Genomic DNA, 20743 nt, shown 5'->3' on the forward strand with positions numbered 1-20743 from the left:
TACAGTCTCCAAACTCCAGCTTACAACACAGCATTTCTAAATAACGTGGAATTAGTAGAACCTTGATTGAAAAACTGGTCATTAACATTACAAGCACTCTTCACTCGTTTGTCAGAACTTTGTATTTTTACCCAAGTTGATGATCACATTGTAATCAGCACCATGGTCTCACATTATGTCACAGTTAAGAAGGATGTGGCATACATTTCCCTTTTTTTTCTTAGGCCATCTATCACACTGTAAAGTTTTCCTAAGCCTGTATATAAATCTGCCATCCGAAAGACCAAGGGAAAAGAGAAATCCATCCTTGAGGTTTTTGGAGAGACTGAGATTGAGAATCTGAAGCACTTGAAAAGACTTGCTGGAAATGAAGCTGAATAGAAGAACCACATAAGATGACCTTAGTATCAAGACAAAAGACCTTGTCTTATCAAGACATAATCCATTTCACAATATTTGGACTATTTGAATAACCAAGTGTCATGGTTTTATGATTTTCGGTTACTGGTACTCCACATCATAACATTATGTAGTGAATGTACCTGGTTCTCAGAAGAGAAGGACTACTACAGTCCCCACGGTACTTTTCTCCTCTGTTACCGTTTTCCAGCCGGAGGGAAAAGATAAAAGCTCGCAGTATAAAACTTGCAGATCACGAGACCTCATACCTTTTTCCACCGTCTCTCGTCTTGGCAGCACCTCGCTCTCCAGCTGTCTTATCGTCGGTAGTAGAGTAAGGCCTACCTTGATTTTGGGACATTCTCTCTCTCTCTGTATTGGATTTATCAGCTTAAATTGTAATTATATTGTATTATAGTGTGTTGTTTTGCATTCCGATATCTTATTTAGTAAATTAGTTTGTTTCTCCTCAGATTGTTGCTGCTGTTCTTTGCTCTCAGGGCCATCTCCCTACGCTTTTCCCCTTTCCTCTTTTCCCGGGACGTGGGCCCTTGGGTCCCCCGTCCCCTTTGTCACGGAATCGGGCCTAACGCCCGTGAACCGTTGACACCAAGCTGTACTACAAGCCAGCAGTTAGCACAAAGCTTCAGTTTGTAGAAGTTAATACAAAACAACTTTGAAAAACAACTCCTTAATGTGCTCTCTATAAAGTCTTTATTGTCCACTTCTTCACCTGCAGGCAGGCAGATTCAGGCACATGCAGCATGTCCTTGGAAAAGCATGACAGCCTGACTTCATTCCTCTCCTCACAGGAAAAGGATTTCCACTCACCTAAAAAACAGATGTAGTTATTGCTGGTTTGTTTGGGTTTTTGTTACTTTTTCTAAAAGTAACTACTATAGGCTAAAGGAAAGTGAAAGAACTAAAAGTAATGAAGAAAAAGCAGGATGGTAAGAAATGAAAATATTCTAGATAACGTTCTCACTTTCATTTTGTTCTGTGTTTTTAAAATGCTCTCTAGCTAGAAAATTTTACTGTTTGTTATGAATTTTCAGTGAGAGTAAGTTACCCTTAGTTAAGGGGAGATATCAAATAATGGGAAATGGTTTGTGAAAATGTGTACAAATGGAACCGACGGGCAGACTTCTGACTCTGGAGCAGAAGCGGCTTGCAGAAGCGCATTGCCCTCTGCTGGGTGCGCTGCCCGCTGAGGCTCTGGGAAACCATGAGCCGCGTCTCCTAGATACAGGCGATGAGAACACTGGGACTTAAAGGATGTAGGTGTTTGTTTATTGGTGCTTTAAATATTGAAGTCGGCTGTTATAGTGAAAATAGAGAGCTGGGTTTTTTTTTGTTGTTGTTGTTGTTGTTGGTTGGATTTTTTTTTTATTATTTTTTTTTAGTAATGAGTGGCTTCAAAGAGCCACGCTTTTTATCATAATTTTTGCCAGCTCTTGCTGTAAAACGGGAGCTTGCCATGAACCTATTATCCACGCTTCTCTGCTGCTCTACAGGATACCAAAATAGACAGTTCCTAGGACCAGAGAACCCCACTCTGTCCTCTTGAGTTCGCTAAGGAAATGGAGGAGACTCAAAACCTGAGAGGGACAGACAGCAGAAAGAAGCATTTGCAGCATTCCTCTGCTTTCTGGGACTGTTTGTTACCTCAGCTTTACACAGCAGTCACAGCATAGAAGCTTTCATCAGCTAACTTTCATAATGATCAACTGCTTCAGCAAGCTTTTTCTTTTTGTACAGGTCTGAAATAGCTGCTCAGATAAATTGTGTTACTCTCCATTTCCACACTACAAAACATTACAAAACTGTAAAGAAGGCTGAAAGAGACCCTCCTCACTGGGCAGTAGTCCAATAAATGAACAAGCCTGAATGAGGTATAGACGTGCTCATATGCAGCCAGAAATACTGTCACTCTTGCATGTTTTTACAGGACCAACTACCATCCTGCTGTGCAGGTAACATAGCCAGCTTAAGGGAAAACAAAACAGATCAAGAAAAAACAAAAAACAAATAAAGCAGAACCAGCCCATAGTTCTTGCTGATGCACTGATTCCTCTGAGAACAAGAAGACAAAGTCAGTAACTTTTATGTTCATCTTTAAGATTCCAAAAGCACTGAAAAAGCACTTATCCATCCTCCAAATTAATCTTGCTATTTGCTAGATTTTTCAGTAGTGCTGAATGAATTAGCTAGCCTCAGCAAGTAGAGTTGGTAAGGTTGGGAGATGGGATCTCTCAACAGTGAGGCAAAAGCTTTGAGTCTTTTACTGGACAATATTGTTCTGAAAGCTGCAAGATTTGCAGTCTGAGAGGAAAACTCACTTGGCTTATCTTTTCCAGAGCTACAAGTAAAAGTAGCAAGGAATAAGAAAGGAAAGCAAAAGGGAAAAAAAAAAGGATGGGAGGGAGGGAGGGAGATAGGGAAGGAGGAAAGAAGAAAGGAATGGATGGAGGAAAGGAGGGAGGGAAGGAGGGAGAAAGAAAAGAAAAAAGGAAAAGAGAAAGGAAAATAATACATGAACTGTCAATTGCACTAATACCAATGAATGAATAAGACTGAGTTTGTAGATATGATTAGGAAGAGACAGAATACATAAGATCTCCGGTCAGTTGGTTTTTGGTTCCACATTTAAAATTGTTCAGGTGAAAGCAACGTTTCCCTGCAACAGCACAGAAGTCTGAAAGCAGATACATTATTTCTACTCTTATAAAATTTCACATACAAGAAGAAAGCTATTCTTCCTGTGCTTTTGAAGGTTTCAGATTTTTTGTAAGAGCTAGTGGGAAGTTAACAGTTGATCTTTAACGCTGATGATTAACACGTCAATCCTAACATTCATCATTTATTTCTCTTCTGCTTTTTACTTAAGTAATTTAGAATCACACTCTTCAGTAGTTTGGCACTGCAGTGAAAAAAAAACCAAGCACTTGTTACGACTATATAAAGAAAATTAATATAGCTATATAAAACACAATATATTAGCTATTCTTCTAGGTTTGCCATACACCAACCCAGGATACGCTTGTGCACAAATGAAAACCTCCAAAAGGCAAGAAACTGATCACACAAATAACACAACTAGCTTGTGTCAGACAAGTTTTGAACAAATTTTGCCTTTCCCTTGCTCTGCTTTGGTTAGGATATGAAAAATTACTAGACAGATAAAAACAGTAACAACCAGACACATTTGTCTTGATTATTGTAAATCTCAGCCACTGTGACAGTTCTCAAAAGCAGAGCTCATTAATTAGAGCTCAAAAATGTACAATTTCCAAAACTTAAAATTTAAATGGTACAATGCGTTTATCTACCACAGTAGTTCTGCTGTGCTTCCCTAACAGTATGTTTGAGGTTTCAGTAAACTTTGAAGTCACAGTGCCCTCAAAACTGACCTTGATATTCATCTCTCTGTTTCAATCACCTCCAAGTGAAATCCTGTCCCCACTGAAAATGACATAACTTTTGCTTGATATAATGAAAGGCAGAATTCATTAACCCAATATCTAAATACTATGACCATTTCTAAAAGGCAAGGCTTTAGGCGCACTGCCATGTAGATATCATGATTTTGCCAATTTGAAAACAACATCATCTCAATTCTGGAACTTAGTTCAGTTCCAGTTACACTCACTATGTTGCTCCCCTGCAAAACACTGATTTAGCCTCCAGAAATGAGTAAGCGAGCATGAAGAAATTACACCTGCATGAAAGCACTTGACAAGAAATATAATATCCTATTTTATTCAATGAATACTGAAGGATTTGAATGGCACTGAGGTGACGGGTGGTGGGATAGACAGCAAGAAAGAAGTTGGAAAGAGATGTGTATCAAGTGAAATTGTTCTTTAATACTTTGTTCTCTGTGTATGAATGATTAATACTTAGAACATTGTACTACACATAAGAATGTGTGAACTCCAGCTCCTTTTCTGACTCTTCAACCAAACTGTCATAGCCTGCTATTGCATTACTTGAGGTTGAATGTTATCCCGTACTTCCAAGCTGCCAGCTTTCAACCTGTGATCAAGAGACAATGATAGAAGGGCAAAAAAAAACAACAAAAAAAACCAGTCAAGTAAGAAAACTCCTGCCAAAGAGGGGCTACAACAAGGTAGATTTAAACAAAAAGCACGGTAATGCAAGTGGGCTGGAAACTAATAATTAGCTACGGTCCTTGAAAGGCTACTCAAAACAAACAGAAGAGGGCAGGAAAGAAGTAGCAAGCAAACAGGACAGTAGGGGATGACTGAAGCACAAGGAAGGACACAGAACAGTGAAGTGATGGCTTCACAGATCCAGGACAGAGGTCAGACTCTAGCTCTCCCTCATGACCTAATGTACAGTCAGTGAACTCACAGGGCTATCTCAAAAACAAAGTTCCAGTACAAATGGAAAGCAGACTCCAGTCAACTTCCAGTCTCATTCTCACAAAGCAGTCAGGTCTGCCCCTACACCTGCCAAAGACTCTGAAGTGGAAGCATGCAGCCCACTGCATGTCCCCTGCCCCAGGGAGCTCCACAGCCTGTACGTGCATCAGTGTTAGCCATGGCACTGAATCTGAACTCACAAAATGCACCCTGTTTGGATCCAGCTGGGGTTGTTAGAGCATGACAGAAAGACTTTGCTAGCCAAAGCAGTAACTTCAGTCTTTATGCCTCCAAATTGATGGATCTGGGCCTTAGCAGTGCTATTACATCCCTGTGCAACTGTTTCTCACTCCCTGACAGTAAAACACTGGTAGCGTCAGCCTTTACAAAAATGCATAAATAAGCACTCAGAAACTACCATATATGAATGCACAATACAAGCAAGATTTCAAATGCAAGCAAGTGCCTCTGTAGCATTTTTAATAATGGCCAGACCTTTTATCCTGAGCTGAACACTGATTTTGAGCAAAAGCCATTCCACTACCATGCGGTGGCCTCCCACAGCCCTCTGAGGGTAGCCATGGTTACAGACAGTAAGGGCACAGCCAGGCTTGCTCTCTCTTCCCCCAGTCTTTTACACCAGTGTTAGGACTCACTGCGCTTCACTGAGCTTCACTGCACCTAATACTGACCTGTGGCATCTCATCCTGTCTCATGGCACCTCAAACCTCATTGCTTGTGATCTCAGCATGGGTTACCCAAATTAATTGTAAGTGACAAGAATTTGCAGCTCAAACAAGGATAAATTTAAGCCAAGGCATAACAATTGTAGTAGAGCTGACAATATATTCTTCATTCTTTCCAGCTGCAAAGAATTACTGAAAATGAATAGAAAAAATGTGTATTGTTAAAGACCTAAAATTATTCCTGTTTTCTGCCATTATCTAAGACCAAACAAATTCAGATATTCATTGTTAATAGTATATAAGCAACTCAGAAAAAAGTTTCTGAGGATACTTCATAGAATTCTTTATCTATGAATTCATATTAGTGCCAAGATAGGAAAAAAGAAACCAAGCTTGGGGGGGTTTAAATTAATGCTAAATGGAAGCTGAGAATACTTGCCTCGAGTTTAATTTGAAATGTATGAAATAAATCATTTGAGAGAAAAGAAGATTGCTGCCTGTGAAATCGGAGCTGATTTAGTGGGATTGAGTGATAGGAAAGCTAATACCTGTCTCTCTTTCTTTCTTCTTGTAAATATTAGAAGAAGAAAACAACAATAAAACAGCATTCTTGTATGGTTGGAAAAATCTGAGGTCTTATAACTACTGATCTGTTTACCTGCAATTTGTAGTGTAACACAGGGGAAAACATTTCTTTGTCTTATCTAACAGATCTTTCAACATTTTGTCTTTTTTTCAGAACATCGGTACATCACATGGACTTTTCCAGTAGTATTACATGATGTAGAAAGATGCTTTGGAAGCAGATGTTTGCAGGAGCCACTTATGATTAGCACTGACAGTTGTGTTCTGTATATATGCGTGTTTGATTATTTTTCAGATGCTTTTAAACAAATTCTGATTCTGAAGCCTGTAGAATACTGATGGAACGTTACAGAAGTTGATGGTTGTAGCAGAAATGCTAAGTCAAGGTTTGAACCAGTGATTGAGCACCTGGTGAGAAGACAGGGCCAACCCACGGAAGCTCAGGTGCAGGCAATGTACCTGAGTGTCTGGAAGGGGAGGAGCCAGGATCCACCCCTTCCCAGGCTTCATTTAAAGGTTGGCAGCAGAAGTAAGGGTATCTTGTTAGAGATTCCTGTGTACCTGAAGCCTTCTAAGGGTAAGCAGGTTTTTTCCTTTGTTTCTGCATCCCTAGCTGCTGCATTTGAGCAAATCCTCACTTGCTGCAGCCTGGGACTTTGCTACTATGCTGTCATTGCTATGCTTTCCATCAGTGTTACAGCATTACAATGGTTTATGATTTCTAATATTTCAGAACAGCTTCCCAACAATTTGTAAGTCAGGAGTAAAGTTCTTTCTCGATCTCAGTAAGAAATGTGGCTCAACATGTATAGGAGGTCATATGCTATTTACTGAATAATTAGAAAGTGAGAGTAATGAGTTAAGCTTATGTCCCTTCAGATGCTAAGATAGCTGAGGTGTGCCAGCATCAGACAGTCCTCTTCAAGGTGGCCATGCCATGCTGCATGGAGTTCCAATCTGTGGAGAGGTTCAGCACACCTTGTCACCTACCACCCTTTTGTATGCTTTTTCCTCCCCATAAACAGCATCTCTCTCAGCTAGAGGTCGTCTCTTTCCCAGGAGTACAGCCACTGATTTTTTTTTTACCTAAAATGTGCAAGTGTCCCCAAAACAGATCAAAACATCAGATGGTACAAGAGCATGTGCTGATAGTCCTATCTGTACACTCTGCACAATACCCACAAGCTAGTGTAGCAAGACATGGAGGGGGTCATTCAGCAGCTACTTAGCCTCACATACAAGCACTGGCTATGGAGGGTTAGTCGGGGTCTGCATATCTGCTATACCTGGAGAAGGGAACAAAATCAGCCTCAGCATTTCTCAGATTCTAAGGTATTTGTTTTAATTAGTGTCAACATACCTTTAAAATTACTTTTTTTGCAGTAGGCTAGAAACTCCATGTATTTCTGAGCAATAAATTAATAATTAAAGAAAATAAAAAGGAGATGTTTTACATGAGGAGGTTCTGGCCAATTATGATCCCAGTAAGAGCTGCACCAAGAGTCTGTGAAGTATCATTTAAAAGGCTATTTATTAGACCTAACACAGTAAAGAAAGAAATAATAGTATAGGTAATCTTACCTCCCTTTGGACTCTAGGAATCTGGAGTTCCATCAAAGGGGCCTCCAAAAGCAAGGCAGTACACTGTGCAGAGCCTGTCTGTAGAAAGGGTTTCCCCATGTTGGTTATTTGAGCTACTACAGGGTTTCTCTTACAAGGAAACAACTCAATTATTTCCACTGTTAAACAGAAAAGATATTAATACAATAACTTGTTGCAGTTTTAATGAAAGCAAGGCCGTGTGGGTGCTGTAATTGCCAGTACCAAGTGGGGGCTGCCTGTTACAATGAGCTGGCAGAGTTTAACCTGCTGCCAAGGGGTAGATGCCTCACAGTGTAGCCTGAAGGGACCTAGAAAACAGGTTATTTGTGAGAGACTGCAAAAGATCTTGTGAAATTCCAGAGAGAGGCTAGCTGCAATGGCAGTTGAGATACCTTGTTATGCCCCTCTTGGAAGCAGCGGTGAAAGACTTCACGTTCCTTCTGGAGATTTGAGGGAGGGCTCCTCTAGAAAGGTGGTGTGTCAGAAAGCCCAGCTGAAGTGCCTTTACTCCAGTGCATGCAGCATGGGAAATAAGCAGGAAGAGTTGGAAACCACGATGTGTTTGGAAAATTATGATCTGGTTGCTATCAAAGAAATGTGGTGGGGTGACTCCCATGGCTGGAATGCCACTGTGGAGGAATATCACCTTTCTAGAAGGTAGAAAGCTAGGTAGGAAAGGTGGGGGAGTTGCCCTCTATCTTAAAGGGTGGATAGACTGTGAGCAGGTCCCTCAGAGAAATGGTGAGGAGCAGGTTGAGATCCTGTGGGTTAGAATTAGGGATAGGACTAATAAAGGGCACCTGGTGGTAGGGGTCTAATACAGGCCACCTGATCAAGGGGAGCCTGCTGGTGAGGCCTTCTTCCTTCAGCTGCAGGAGGCGTTGTGCTTGCAGGCACTCATCCTAATGGAAAATTTAAACCACCTGGATATCTGCGAGGAAAACCAGACAGTGAGCTGCAAGAGATCCAGTAGATTCCTGGAGTGCGTGGATGTTAACTTTTTGCTTCAAGTATCAGACAGATCAACCAGAGGTGAAGTGCTGCTGAATCTGGTGGTTGCCAATACGGAGGAGATCATTAAAGGTGTTAAGACTGGAGGCAGCCTAGGCTGCAGTGACCATGCCCTGGTTGAGTTTGTGATCTTGAGGAACTTAGGCTGGGAAAAGAATGGGGTCAGGGCCCCAAACTTTGGGAGAGTGAATTTCAGGCTGTTTAAGGAATTGTTGGAGGAGATCTTCTGGGAAGTTGACCTTGGAGACAAAGGAGTGGAGGAAAGCTGGCTGCTCTTTAAGGACACCTTTCTGAGAGCACAAGTGCTCTCTGTCCCTCTGAATAAGAAGGCGAGCCAGGGAAGCAGGAACCAGCCTGGCTTGGCAAGGACCTGCTGGTCAGACTGAGGGAAAAGAAGGGATTGTACTGGCTGTGGAAACAAGGGTGTGTCACCTGGGGAGAATGCAGGGATGCTGTCTGGACTTGGAGAGAGAGGATTAGGAAAGCCAAGGTGTACATGAAACTGTGCCCCACCACATCCTTATCTCTAAATTGGAGAGATACAGATTTAAGGGGTGGATAAGGAATTGGTTGGAAGGCTATAGACAGAGGGTTGTGGTGAATGACACTGTCCAGATGGAGGCTAGTGACAAGTGGTTTCTTCTAAGGGTCTGTTTTGGGACTAGTGCGTTTCAACATTTAAATCCAATGACATCTATGACGGGTTCGAGTGCACCCTCAGCAAGTTTCCTGATGACACCAAACTGAGTGGTGCAGCTGATGGATTAGAAGGAAGGGATGCCATCCAGAGGGACCTCAACACAATCAAAAGGTGGGCCCATGTGAACCTACTGAGGTTCAACATAGCAAAGTGCAAGGTTTTGCACTTGGGTTGGAGTAATCCCAGATACGTATACATACTGGGAAAAGAACTCCTCAAGAATCATAGAATTGCTCAGGTTGGAAAGGACCTTCAGGATCATCAAGTCCAACCGCAACCTAACCATACTGCTCTAACAACCCACCACTAAATCATGTCCCCGAGCACCACATCCAAACAGTTTTTAAATGCATTCAGGGAAGGTGACTCAACCACCTCCCTGGGGAGCCTGTTCCAGTGCTTAACAACCCTTTCTGTAAAGAAGCTTTTCCTGATATCCAACCTAAACCTCTCCTGGCGCAACTTGAGGCCATTTCCCCTTGTCATAGAATCATATCATAGAATCATAGAATGGCCTGGGTTGAAAAGGACCTCAAAGATCGAGTCTCAACCCCCCTGCTAAGTGCAGGGTCACCAACCACTAGACCAGGCTGCCCAGAGCCACATCCAGTCTGGCCTTGAATACCCCCAGGGACAGAGCATCCACAACCTCCCTGGGCAACCTGTTCCAATGTGTCACCACCCTCTTTGTGAAAAACTTCCTTCTAATATCTAACCTAAATCTCCCCTGTCTCAGCTTAAAACCATTCCCCCTTGTCCTATTGCTATCTACCCTCACAAATAATCGATCCCCCACCTGTCCTGTCACCCATCACCAGTGAGAAGAGACCAACCCCGCTCTCACTGCAGTCACCTTTCAGGTATTTGAGAGTAGCCCTGTGGAGAAGGACCTGGGGGTCCTGGTGGCTAAACAACTGAACATGAGCCAGGAGTGTGCTCTTGCAGCTCGGAAAGCCAATGGTTTCCTGGGCTCCGTCAGAAGATGGGTGGCCAGCAGGGACAGGGAGGTGATTGTCCCTCTCTGCTCTGCCCTCATGAGGCCCCATCTGGAGTACTGTGTCCAGGTCTGGGGCCTCCAGTACAAGAAAGGTGTGAAACTGTTGGAAAGGGTCCAGAGGAGGGCCACGAAGATGATCAGAGGTCTGGAGCATCTCTCCTGCTGAGGGAGCTTGGATCTTTCAGCCTGAAGAAAAGAAGGCTGTGAGGAAAACTCATTGTAGCCTTCCAGTGTTTAAAAGGGGATTATACACAGGAGGAGAATCAACTTTTTTACAAGGGTAGACAGTGATAAGACAAGGGGTAATGGTTTTAAGCTCAAGAAGAGAAGGTTTAGATTGGATGTCAGGGGGACATTCTTTACAGAGAGAGTGGTGAGGTGCTGGAACAGCCTGCCCGGAGAGGTTGTGGATGCTCCATCCCTGGAGGTGTTCAAGACCAGGTTGGATGGGGCCCTGGGCAACCTGGTCTAGTACCAGATCTGGAGGCTGGTTGCCCTGCCTGTGGAAGGGGGGTTGGAACTTGATGCTTGGGGTCCCTTCCAAGCCATTCTATGATTCTATACCTATGAGTAAGCACATGTAAGTGCCCTAGTCTCAAATTGAATCTTGCTCCAATGCTGGATTTTGTAGATAGGGCCTCACTGCTAGCCCGGTCAGTGCAGTAAGCATCCTAGGTTGTTAAAAATGCTGCATTTGGAAAACTATTGATAATCACCGGCCAGAAGGAACCTGTCATCTTGGAACTCCTTAGGTCATGCAGAACCTCTATTTTCAAAATCTAGCCAGTACAAGTCTTTAAGGCAAGTACGCCTTTCTTATTTGGTTTGATCTCATTTGCAAAGGTTGGATACTGTGACAAATACTCAATTCCCAGAAATTAATTCCAGGCAGACATAATGCTGTAACTAGCAAGGTGGCAGTTCCTCTCAAGGAGATTATTCTGGATTACTTAGAACTATTGATTTTAAACATAGCAGAGACTGTATGCATCTAACAAAACAAATGCATAAACTAAGTATAATGAATATATTTCAAATATTTTCTTTTTTTGACACCTTTCAGTAAGCACTTCTCAGCAACAATGGAGAAAAATAATCCGCCTGAGTCCTACATTAAATCCTCTCCATCCTCTCCATTCCTCATTAACATGAGGAAGAAAAAAGCATGATCACTGCCAAGCAGCAGAATAATTATATCATATGATTGCTCATGAAAATAGAATATTTCTAGTGGAAAAACAAATAAAATCATGTTTGCTGTCTCCCACCGGAGGTCAGTCACATCATAGGAATGAAATGAAAGTCACCAAAGTTTTAAGTACTCATTGATTCTACATGTGGTGGAAAAGGACACTCCACTTTTGACACAATTTAAAGTTTTATTTCTACTTGTATTGTGTTATTCATATCTAGGATGAATACTTTCTGTTCTGGTTTAACAACATAAGGGAAGGAGAAAATATGGAGCTCTGGTAAGAAAAAGAATGAGCTGAGGTCTTTTTCAAGCTTGGTGATTCCATGATTCTATGAATGAAGCTGTAATTCCATAATTTGTGGGCTACTGCCTCACTGCTTGTATTGCACTAATATAACTGACAGTAATGGTGATACAGTAAGTTGAATCAGGAAATAGTTCTGCCTGAAAAATAATTCAAGGAAAAGCAGTTTTTCAGTAAACAAGTTTGCAAAGCCACCATCCAGCTGCACAAACAACCGGAGGGAGTAAAAAGTAGAAGAGAAAAACAAGCAGACACAAAGAGGCATAATTAAATGAGTGTCAAGTAAAGGTCTGCGGGTTTGAAAGCTCACGTGAAATACCTGATGATGCCAGGGTGGTGGAGGGAGGTCCAGCAGAACAAATGTGACTCGGTGATGGGACTATTCTGTGTGTAACGTGGTGTCCACAAAGGATGCACAGAGACAAGGTTCATGTCATCTTACAAATGAACACCTGTACGTTCTTTCGCCTGAGGGCGTGAGACCAGCATTCCCTGAGGTTCTGGGAGCTGCCTTTCCCTCCTGACACTGGAACCCCTCACCGCCGCCATGACGGACACCGAGAACGCCTCCCTCCCAACGGACGGGGAGCGGCACAGCGGAGCTCCCGCGCGCCCCTGGGCGGCTCTGCGCCCGCTGCCGTCAGCGGCTCCAATCGGCGCGCGGTGGGGCGGGCCCGTCGCGTTGCCCGGGTGACGAGGTTGCTTTGCCCCTGCGCTGCGGGAAGGCAGGTGAGGGCTGGCCCCCGTCAGTCAGGTCTTCGTCGCGACGTTCCTCGCCCCGCCAAGGGCGGTGGCTGAGCTCGGTTGTCCGCGAGCGGTGTTCTGTCGCCTTCTCGCGGGGAAACTGCTGGGGTTCTGGGCGCCTGTAGGAGGTGCGTACGGTCGTGTTGGGCGGGGGGGTTGCGTGTTGGGTTTTGGCGTGGTGTTCGGCAGTGTTTTGCTTTGTGCGTGTCTCCGTACAGGCATTCTCGTGTGGAAACGGGCACTTAAAACCGCGTAAATATGAGGGTAGCAACAAAAGTAGTAGTATACCTGTAAAGTAATAGTCCTGTGCAGGCGAGAGAGCTTTGGTCTTATTTGTGCTTCAGATCCTTACCGTGCTGGGTGGGGGGGAACAAAAACAAGTGTGGAGAATCATAGAATGGTTTGGGTTGGAAGGGGCCATTAAGATCATCTAGTTCCAACTCCCTGCAGGGACTTCTCCCTCTAGACCAGGTTGCTCAGTGCCCCATCCAGCCTGGCCTTGAATGCTTCCAGAGATGGGGCCTCCACAACCTGGCTGGGCAAACTGTTCCAGTGTTTCAGCACCCTCATAGTAAAGAATTTCTTCCCAATATCTAGCCTAAATCTACTCTAACCATTTCTTCAAGTACAAAGGCAATGTACAGTCTGAGCAAACAAGCTCGTGAAGATAAGCTTGAGACAGCTGGCACTGCAAAAAAAAAAAAAAAAAGAAGTAGTATTTAAAGTTATTTCTGTTAAATAAATTCCTCTGTCAGGTTGCTGCTTTATGTGGAAACGGTCACACATGATTTGTGAGACTGCTTTGGAGGGCTTGAAAATAACAAGTGTGGAATCCGAGTCTCAGGGAGCTTCTGGGTTACTTGTAATGCAGTAGTAAGCTTCATAAACCTGGATTTTAAAATCAGTAAGAAGCTTCATGTTCTTAATAGTTGTCCTAACTACAGCACAATATAAAACGTGTCTCGGGGCTGAAAACTTATTGTTGTTACAACAAGACCAGTTGTTTCAAGAATATATTTTTGAATGGCATTCATTTGGTCTTAAAAGACATCCCAAGGAATCCACTGCGTCTCTCTGTAATCACATCTAGGGTTTAAATCTTTCCTCTTTTAGAAGTGTAGAGCTTTTTGGTTACAAATGCCTTATTTAAAAACTTTGTCATGACCTCCTGCAGTTTCCTGCTGTTTGCAGAGGCATTCAAGGTGAATTCTGATAATGAGCATGTATGGTAAACAATCAAATGTTCTTCCAAATTTAACACGCTGTTATTTTGCCTGTTATTCGTGATAATGTATAGTTCTCATGTTTTAAATTAAAGTTGCTGACCTTTGCACTTACTAATTTTTGATAGCACTAAAATAATGGAAATACCATTAAGTTGTGGCATGTGGAAATAACTTTTCACCTGTGTCTTTCTTTCCTGACTAAAGGTGTAGCTATATAAGTTACAGATATATTCTGAGGTCTGTGTTAGAGAACAAATGTCTTGCATGAATCAGTTATATTAACTTTTGTGTTTACATTTATTTATGTTTTACATGTCAGAATTGTTTAAAAACTTCAATTAAGACCATAGTCAACTCTGGCCAATTGTTGTAACCCATGCGGGGGCAAGGTGATGTAAAGAACTTGTGAAGAAACATAAGTAATATAAAACATTAAGAGAACTTCCAGGCATTGTCTAACTTACTGAATTATTGCTAATGTACGTCGTGGTCGCTCTCTTTGACAAGGTCATAGAATCATAGTGGCTTGAAAGGGACCCTGAATATCATCTAGTTCCAACCCCCCTGCTAGGGGTAGAGTTGCCAACCACTAAATCAGACTGCCAGGGGCCCCATCCAGCCTGGTCTTGAATACCTCCAGGGATGGAGCATACACAACTTCTGTGGGCAGCCTGTTCCTGTGCCTCACCATCTCTGAGTAAAGATTTCCTATGAATCACAGAATCAAAATCACCAAGGTTGGAAAAGACCTCCAAGATCACCCAGTCCAACCGTACACCTACCACTAATATTTCCCCACTAAACCATGTCCTTTAGTACAACGTCTAAATGTTTGAGCGCTTCCAGGGACTCAACCACCTCCCTGGGCAGCCCGTTCCACTACCTAGCTGATCTTTTGGAGAAACAATTTTTCCTAATATCCAACCTGAAACTAATCTCTACTTGCAGTTCACTTTTGGAGATGGAGTTTATCCCATCATCTTGATTTATGTTTTTAAGATCCTCAATTTTATTTCTGTCTTGGATATAATTGTTTGCGTTACTTGCTCCCATTAGACAACATGCCTCTTACTCAGTAGCCTCTGAATTAGACATGAACTACCTTGCTTACTGATAGCCTGGGCCCAAATCTCTTTCTTCAGTTCCTTTTTCAGTTGCTACCAAATCTCTGAAAATAGCTGTGATGGAAGACTGATGATGGAATGAAAGAGGATATGTGAGATTCCAGAGATAAACTTCATAAATAAGTTTGCATGCTTAGCTATAAAAATTAAGACTTAGTGTACTCAAGTGTGAGGTAAGTGTGGAGCAGAGCTCCGTAATCATTTGTTATTAAACTATGTCTTTTTTGTTATTAACTTGTTGGTTTTGGATATGCAAGTAGCTGTATCTCATTCAGATTTCCTGAGAATGGAGTACCATTTTGTTGCAGATAAAGTTTTTTCTTCTCTGATGATAGGGTTGTTTTGGGGATTTCCTGCTGATTTTTGTGGTTGTTAGAGCACGTGGCCCCTCATGTGTGAGCTGTTAACTCTGCAAACTGTTCTGTAAAAATTCTTAGGGCAGAAGATCTCCATGTTTTAGGAGAGTATGCTAGAGACAGGTGCACCAGTGTTTCAGCTGTTTTCCTGACAAAGTCATTTTTATCTTGTCTGTTTTCAGCTTTATTTAATTTTCCAAATTTTGGTTATCAATTAGCCATTTGTATTTTTTCCACTTAACCTCACTCAGCTAACCAAAATCTGTTAATGACAGTAATGCTGAATTGCACAGGGACACAGATGAGCTCTGAGGAGTTTAAAATACTTGCCTTGAGTTTCACGAGTAGACAGGATTATTTCTTTTGGTCGTAGTTTTCTCTCCAACTTTAAATTATGTTCTTTGGGGCTTACTTGTGTTTCTGATGCTGAAAATTGCTTGGTTTTTTTTGCTACATTCTTGACACATTGAGGTAAATACACTGAGGAAGTTTTTTTTATTGTTTCTGATTTATATTTCAGTACACTTTTATGGCAGATATAAAATACAAGAAGTGCAGTTGTCTTAACATCCAAATCAGCAAAATACAGTTTAAAAACTGACCATTTAAATATTTTCTGTCACTTCACGGATGTGCATTTTTATAGTCTGAATTGTTTTGTTGATTGTTTTCTTTGAAAAACATGTTAGAATGGAATTACTTGCATGCTATCTAGACCAGGATGAATCCTATGGGTGTGGTACAACAAATATACGGAGCATATTTCTTGCCATTTTGTCTATTTTCTGACAGTCAGAAAGTGGGGTACTTCAGCTTTGGTTATATACAGATTGGATACATGTGTAGTGATTATGAAATGGAGACCAATATTTCAGCATGTAATTAGCTCTGGGTAGGGTTATAATTTTTCTCCACACATAAGCAGTGTGCCTTCCTATTTTTGTTTATTAAGAAATTTAAAAATCAAAGGTATATAATTTCCCTTTTTCTTCATTGTCACTATTCTTCATTGAATTTGAATAGAAGTGTCTGCTAAACAGGAGTAACAGTCATATTTCATATGTAATTATGCTCATTTATATCTTTTTCTTTACAGATGTTGAAGTTATTTTCTAAAAAAAGAAAATATAACTGAAAGTTTCATTGAATTTTTCAAGATCCAGTTACGGAATAACCTTAGGAAGATGTGTGATCATGTCCAATCTACTGCTACGGTTGGCAGCTAGAGCCTAATCTCCTTCATAAGCCGATAAAGCTTAGTCCTAAAATTAGCTACATTTTTGTTCTTGTACTCTTACAGGAAGGTTGTTCTAAAGTCTCGTGTCAGCACGGATCTAGTGGTGATGACGGTGTTGCGTGTCTGTTACTAGCAGCTTGTTCTGATCACTGCGAGGTGGCCTGGCTATTCTGTATGTTATCTTGTCTTGATAAATCCGTATGACTTGTTGGAAAGAGGAAATGAGGGTGAGAAGGGAAGGAGGGACAACCTGCTTACTTTTGTGCCATCAGTAATCTGGGTGGGGTGGGGGAGAAAGACCTAATTCCTGACTGACCTCATATGACATAGGATCCCTGAGACCTAGGTTGGTGTTGTCATTATCATACGGTGACTTACTGCACAGCATTGCTGTAGGCATTCTATTTTTGGGTTTATTTTAGGATATTTACAATCATTACATGCTTCATATTCTCACTGTAAAGGTTATTAAAGCACAAATTAGTACGTAAAACCAGAGGTATTTTTTTTACTATAGATACTGATATAGTGAATTTACATAATGTCATACATATTATGAAAGAAAAACAGTGAATTTCTCTAGTAACTAAGGATTTTTAAATAGTGTTTTGTTCTTTAGTGATTTTTTTGTCATAAAGACCTCATTAATTCCTATCATGAATTTTGTGGTTTCAAAATACGTGAAAAGAACTAATGCAAACTTGTTAATCTTTAAATTATTGACTGACAATATTTTATAGTAATACTATAGAATATGTTATGAAATAATATCTAGAACATGAATTGACAGATTAATACTGTGGGGAAAAAAAATCCAAGTGAATTGGAGGATGAACTTATAAGAACTTCTGAAGTCCAGTTATTTGAAAATTGTTCTTAATTCCTAAATCTGCTTAATGATGATTTGGGGCAAGAGTAAATGAAACTTGTCCATATTCTTTCTTAAATAGTCTAATATCTAAATAATTCTGACCAAGATTTTAAACAGAAACGAGCAGTTATTAGAAACATATCTGGAGAAAAACTGAACTTCCACCACACATTAGTGTTTTTGTGCTAAGGTCACAATTTACCACTGCTTCCGTGTCATCTGTCTTAGCTGGTTTTTCTTGTTGTATTTATGTCTAGTCAGTTAAACATTGGGGCCAGTCACTCATCTCCAGTAATACAAATAAACCACTTAAAGTCTGTATACACCTTAAAGATGTCTCTCTTGGTCTAATCTACTCAAATGCCTTCTTATCATCCAATGCTTGAACAAAAATTCAATTTGCTCTGTTAGGACTTCTTTATCATGGTAGCTTTTGTTGCCCTTAAAAGAGAGAATGAAAGAATAATTGCTGTATGTGTGTAGCAGAAATGCTAAGTCATGGCCTGAACGAGTGCTTGAGCACCTGGTGGGAAGGCAGGGCCAGCCCAGGGGAGCTCAGGTGCATGCAATCCACCTGTGTGACCGAAAGGGGTGGAGCCAGGATCCACCCTTCCCAGCCCTCGTTTAAGGGTTGGCAGTGGAGGCAAGGGCATCTCTCTGGAGATCCCTGCCTGCTTGAGGCCTTCCAAGGGTAAGCAGATTTTTTTTCTTTTGTTTCTGCATCCACCACTGCTGCATTTGGGCATATCCTCACTTGCTGCAGCCTAGGACTTTGCTACCCTGCTATCATTGCCATGCTTTCCATCGCACTATAGCGTTGAAATGTGGCAAGTGGAATTTTTGGTTGACTGCATACTGTGCTATTTATGAAACATAAATAACTGATGTAGGCTTTGAACAGCAACATATCCCAGTTACTGTTGAACTGCATATAAAGCTATATATCATATGGAATCTTGTGCACTGTGCCTTTATCAAGAGGCAGAGCAGCCTGAAACAAAGGTTTTCCTAAATATGCTAGTATTAATATACACAAAGCTGTGGTTTTTTTGGTTGTGAAAAGCAGTAAGAATGTGCATATGATTCATTAGCACATTCTAGAACTTTTGTTTCCAGCAGTGATACATCAGTGACTTCTTCATCATTTAGTCATAGACCAAGGATACTGTCAAGCATTTCCTCAGTTGTTTGAATAGAGGTATATGAATTAATCCTGTATTTCTGATGTAGTTTAGTATTTCATAGAATTGCGCACTTTACATTGTTTATGGTTGAAGCAAAGTCTTTAAAATCTGAAAGAACTTCAGCAGTATGGAGGGAAGCTCCTTTTTGTTCTTGTGTATGTATCTGCTGAACTGGAGAGCTATATAACAGCAGGCAATCTTTTCTTAATCTGGGAATGCTACTTCCCATAAATGTATTAGGTGTCTGGATTTTTCTGTGGTTTGATGCTTTTCCCTTGAGTGTCATAGTTCCCATGTAAGAGGTTGGAAAGCATAAGTATTGCTGTTTCTCTTCCCTGCTGTGTATCTGAGAACTTAACTTAATTACCTGATTGCCTTCATGAAAACTGTGTGCTCAAGTGGAATGGTAATGACACTGAGTTGCATACTTGTGTTAAGAGGGAATTTGGCTCTTTTGAGACAGTAAGTAGTGTTGACCACTAGCTCCAGGTTAATATTTGGGACTTCAGACTGTTATTTTCTTTGTTTATTTCTTGATAGAACAGTTCTAGCTTTTTGCAATTATTGATAGCTTTGGAGAAACAATCCAGCCTAGAAAGACATAAGTTGTCTGGGTTCTGGACTTCTTAAGAAATTGGGATTGTGTAGTTCTCGAGGATCACTCATTATGATGTGAATAATACAACTTTTATTCTTTGTTCCTTTAAGATTTAAACTGCATTGTGAAGTCTGAGATGAAATTTACTGTAGAAGGAATAGTCAGATATATGAAGCTCCTGAAGGAGAGAAAAGAAGCAGATGCATTCTGATGAATTAGTGAAAATTAGGCTTCCTAAATTTCCCGGCCACTGCTGGTGGCTGTAGCTGAGCCCTTTGGGTTCTGCTCACTGCAGTGAAGATGTGGTGTGTGTTTGTTTTGTTTTGATGTTGTTAAGCATAAGATGTTCAGCATTTGCAATCACTGCGGCCACTCCTCCCTCTGCCAGTTGAAAGCACTCCCTACATAACTGAAACACATCACACCACATGATTCTGGAGGTACTTTATATTTTAATACAAGCTCTTGTGCACTGGACCGCTCTTCTTACAGACAGTATATTTAGGGGAAAAAGACAAATCATTATTGGAGGCAAATAACAATGATTCAAACAGCACCTCATTTTCAGAGCTCGGAAGCACCCTAAAATCAAGCTTGAAGCACTAACCTGCTTTAACTTAAAATACTGGAATCCACTATCTGCTGATAGCTTTAGTGCTGATTTCTGTGTTTCAGTTCAGAATCCAGTACATGGATTGCATTTATATCGCTGCTAAAAGTATTTCAGACATATATTTAGGAATTTAAAGCTTTACTGTGGAATTATGTGACAGAGTTCAGCTCTGATCTTTGGTTAGCATGTAGTTTTCAGTAAATCTTAGCGCAGAACTCATTGTACTTACAGGTGTTCAGATTCTGTATTTTTAATTTCCATATTCAATCATGGCTTGGATGAGTTACATTTCCCGCTGGTTTGATGAAGATGATTGGCATGAAGGACAACAACGAGTAAGAATTACTTAAATTAATATTTTTCTCTTTTTAGCTTTATGTTTCTCTTCTTTAAGCTTCTGTTTATTATGTATCTAGTATCAATGTTTCCATGGTAGTACCAGGTTTGAATGGGGTTTTATATCGTAGATAAAATCTAAACTGATTTGTGTTTGAAAAATTAATGTTTCTAGGTGCATAAACGATATTAGAACTTTAGACAGCTGTTTGCATTTTTAGTTTGCATAATTCAGTTGCTAGAATTATTTAATATTTAATGAGATAGAAATCAAGCATTCAAACTTATTGTATTACAAGGAATTAATATACTGTGCATGGCATAAACTAATTAGAGGTGTTAATTGAATAAAACAACACAAAATTTGGGAGATAAGAAATTCACCTACGGTCATTTCCAAGTTTTACCTTGGATATCTATGCATTTTCTACTAACGTTTTTCTGAAGAGGAGGTGTGGTTACTATAGCAACATCTGCTGGATAGCTTGGATTTTTTTTATAACTGTGTGCCTTGGGCAAGCTTGGTCTACATCTGCTTTCATAGATTTAGGATGAGAAATCAACATCAGATTTCTTTCACTGTATCAAGT

At 40.9% G+C, this 20743-nt stretch overlaps 1 protein-coding gene and 1 long non-coding RNA gene across 16 annotated transcripts in view; one reads left to right on the plus strand and one right to left on the minus strand.

The window, feature by feature from the left end:
- Positions 990-12503, minus strand: LOC110398499. Its single transcript, XR_002438418.1, has 3 exons — positions 12184-12503; positions 7637-7714; positions 990-1230 (listed from the first exon to the last, which is right to left on the minus strand). It is a non-coding gene; the product is annotated as an uncharacterized LOC110398499 (long non-coding RNA).
- The window catches only part of WDR17 (WD repeat domain 17), a 53822-nt gene continuing 45277 nt past the window's right edge, over positions 12199-20743 (plus strand). For 3 of the 15 annotated variants that reach the window (XM_021396187.1, XM_021396186.1, XM_021396188.1), the window contains exon 1: positions 20049-20152. In XM_021396187.1, coding sequence (XP_021251862.1) covers position 20152 — 1 coding nt within the window. In that variant the 5' untranslated portion in view covers positions 20049-20151. Of the gene's footprint in view, positions 12737-14976; positions 15132-16410; positions 16779-18105; positions 20153-20743 lie in introns of those variants that run through there. The other 12 variants (XM_021396179.1, XM_021396178.1, XM_021396182.1 and 9 more) reach the window with 12 other exon arrangements.

This window comes from Numida meleagris, chromosome 4 (assembly GCF_002078875.1).
Source record: "Numida meleagris isolate 19003 breed g44 Domestic line chromosome 4, NumMel1.0, whole genome shotgun sequence".
In the NCBI taxonomy this organism is placed as follows: Eukaryota; Metazoa; Chordata; class Aves; order Galliformes; family Numididae; genus Numida; species Numida meleagris.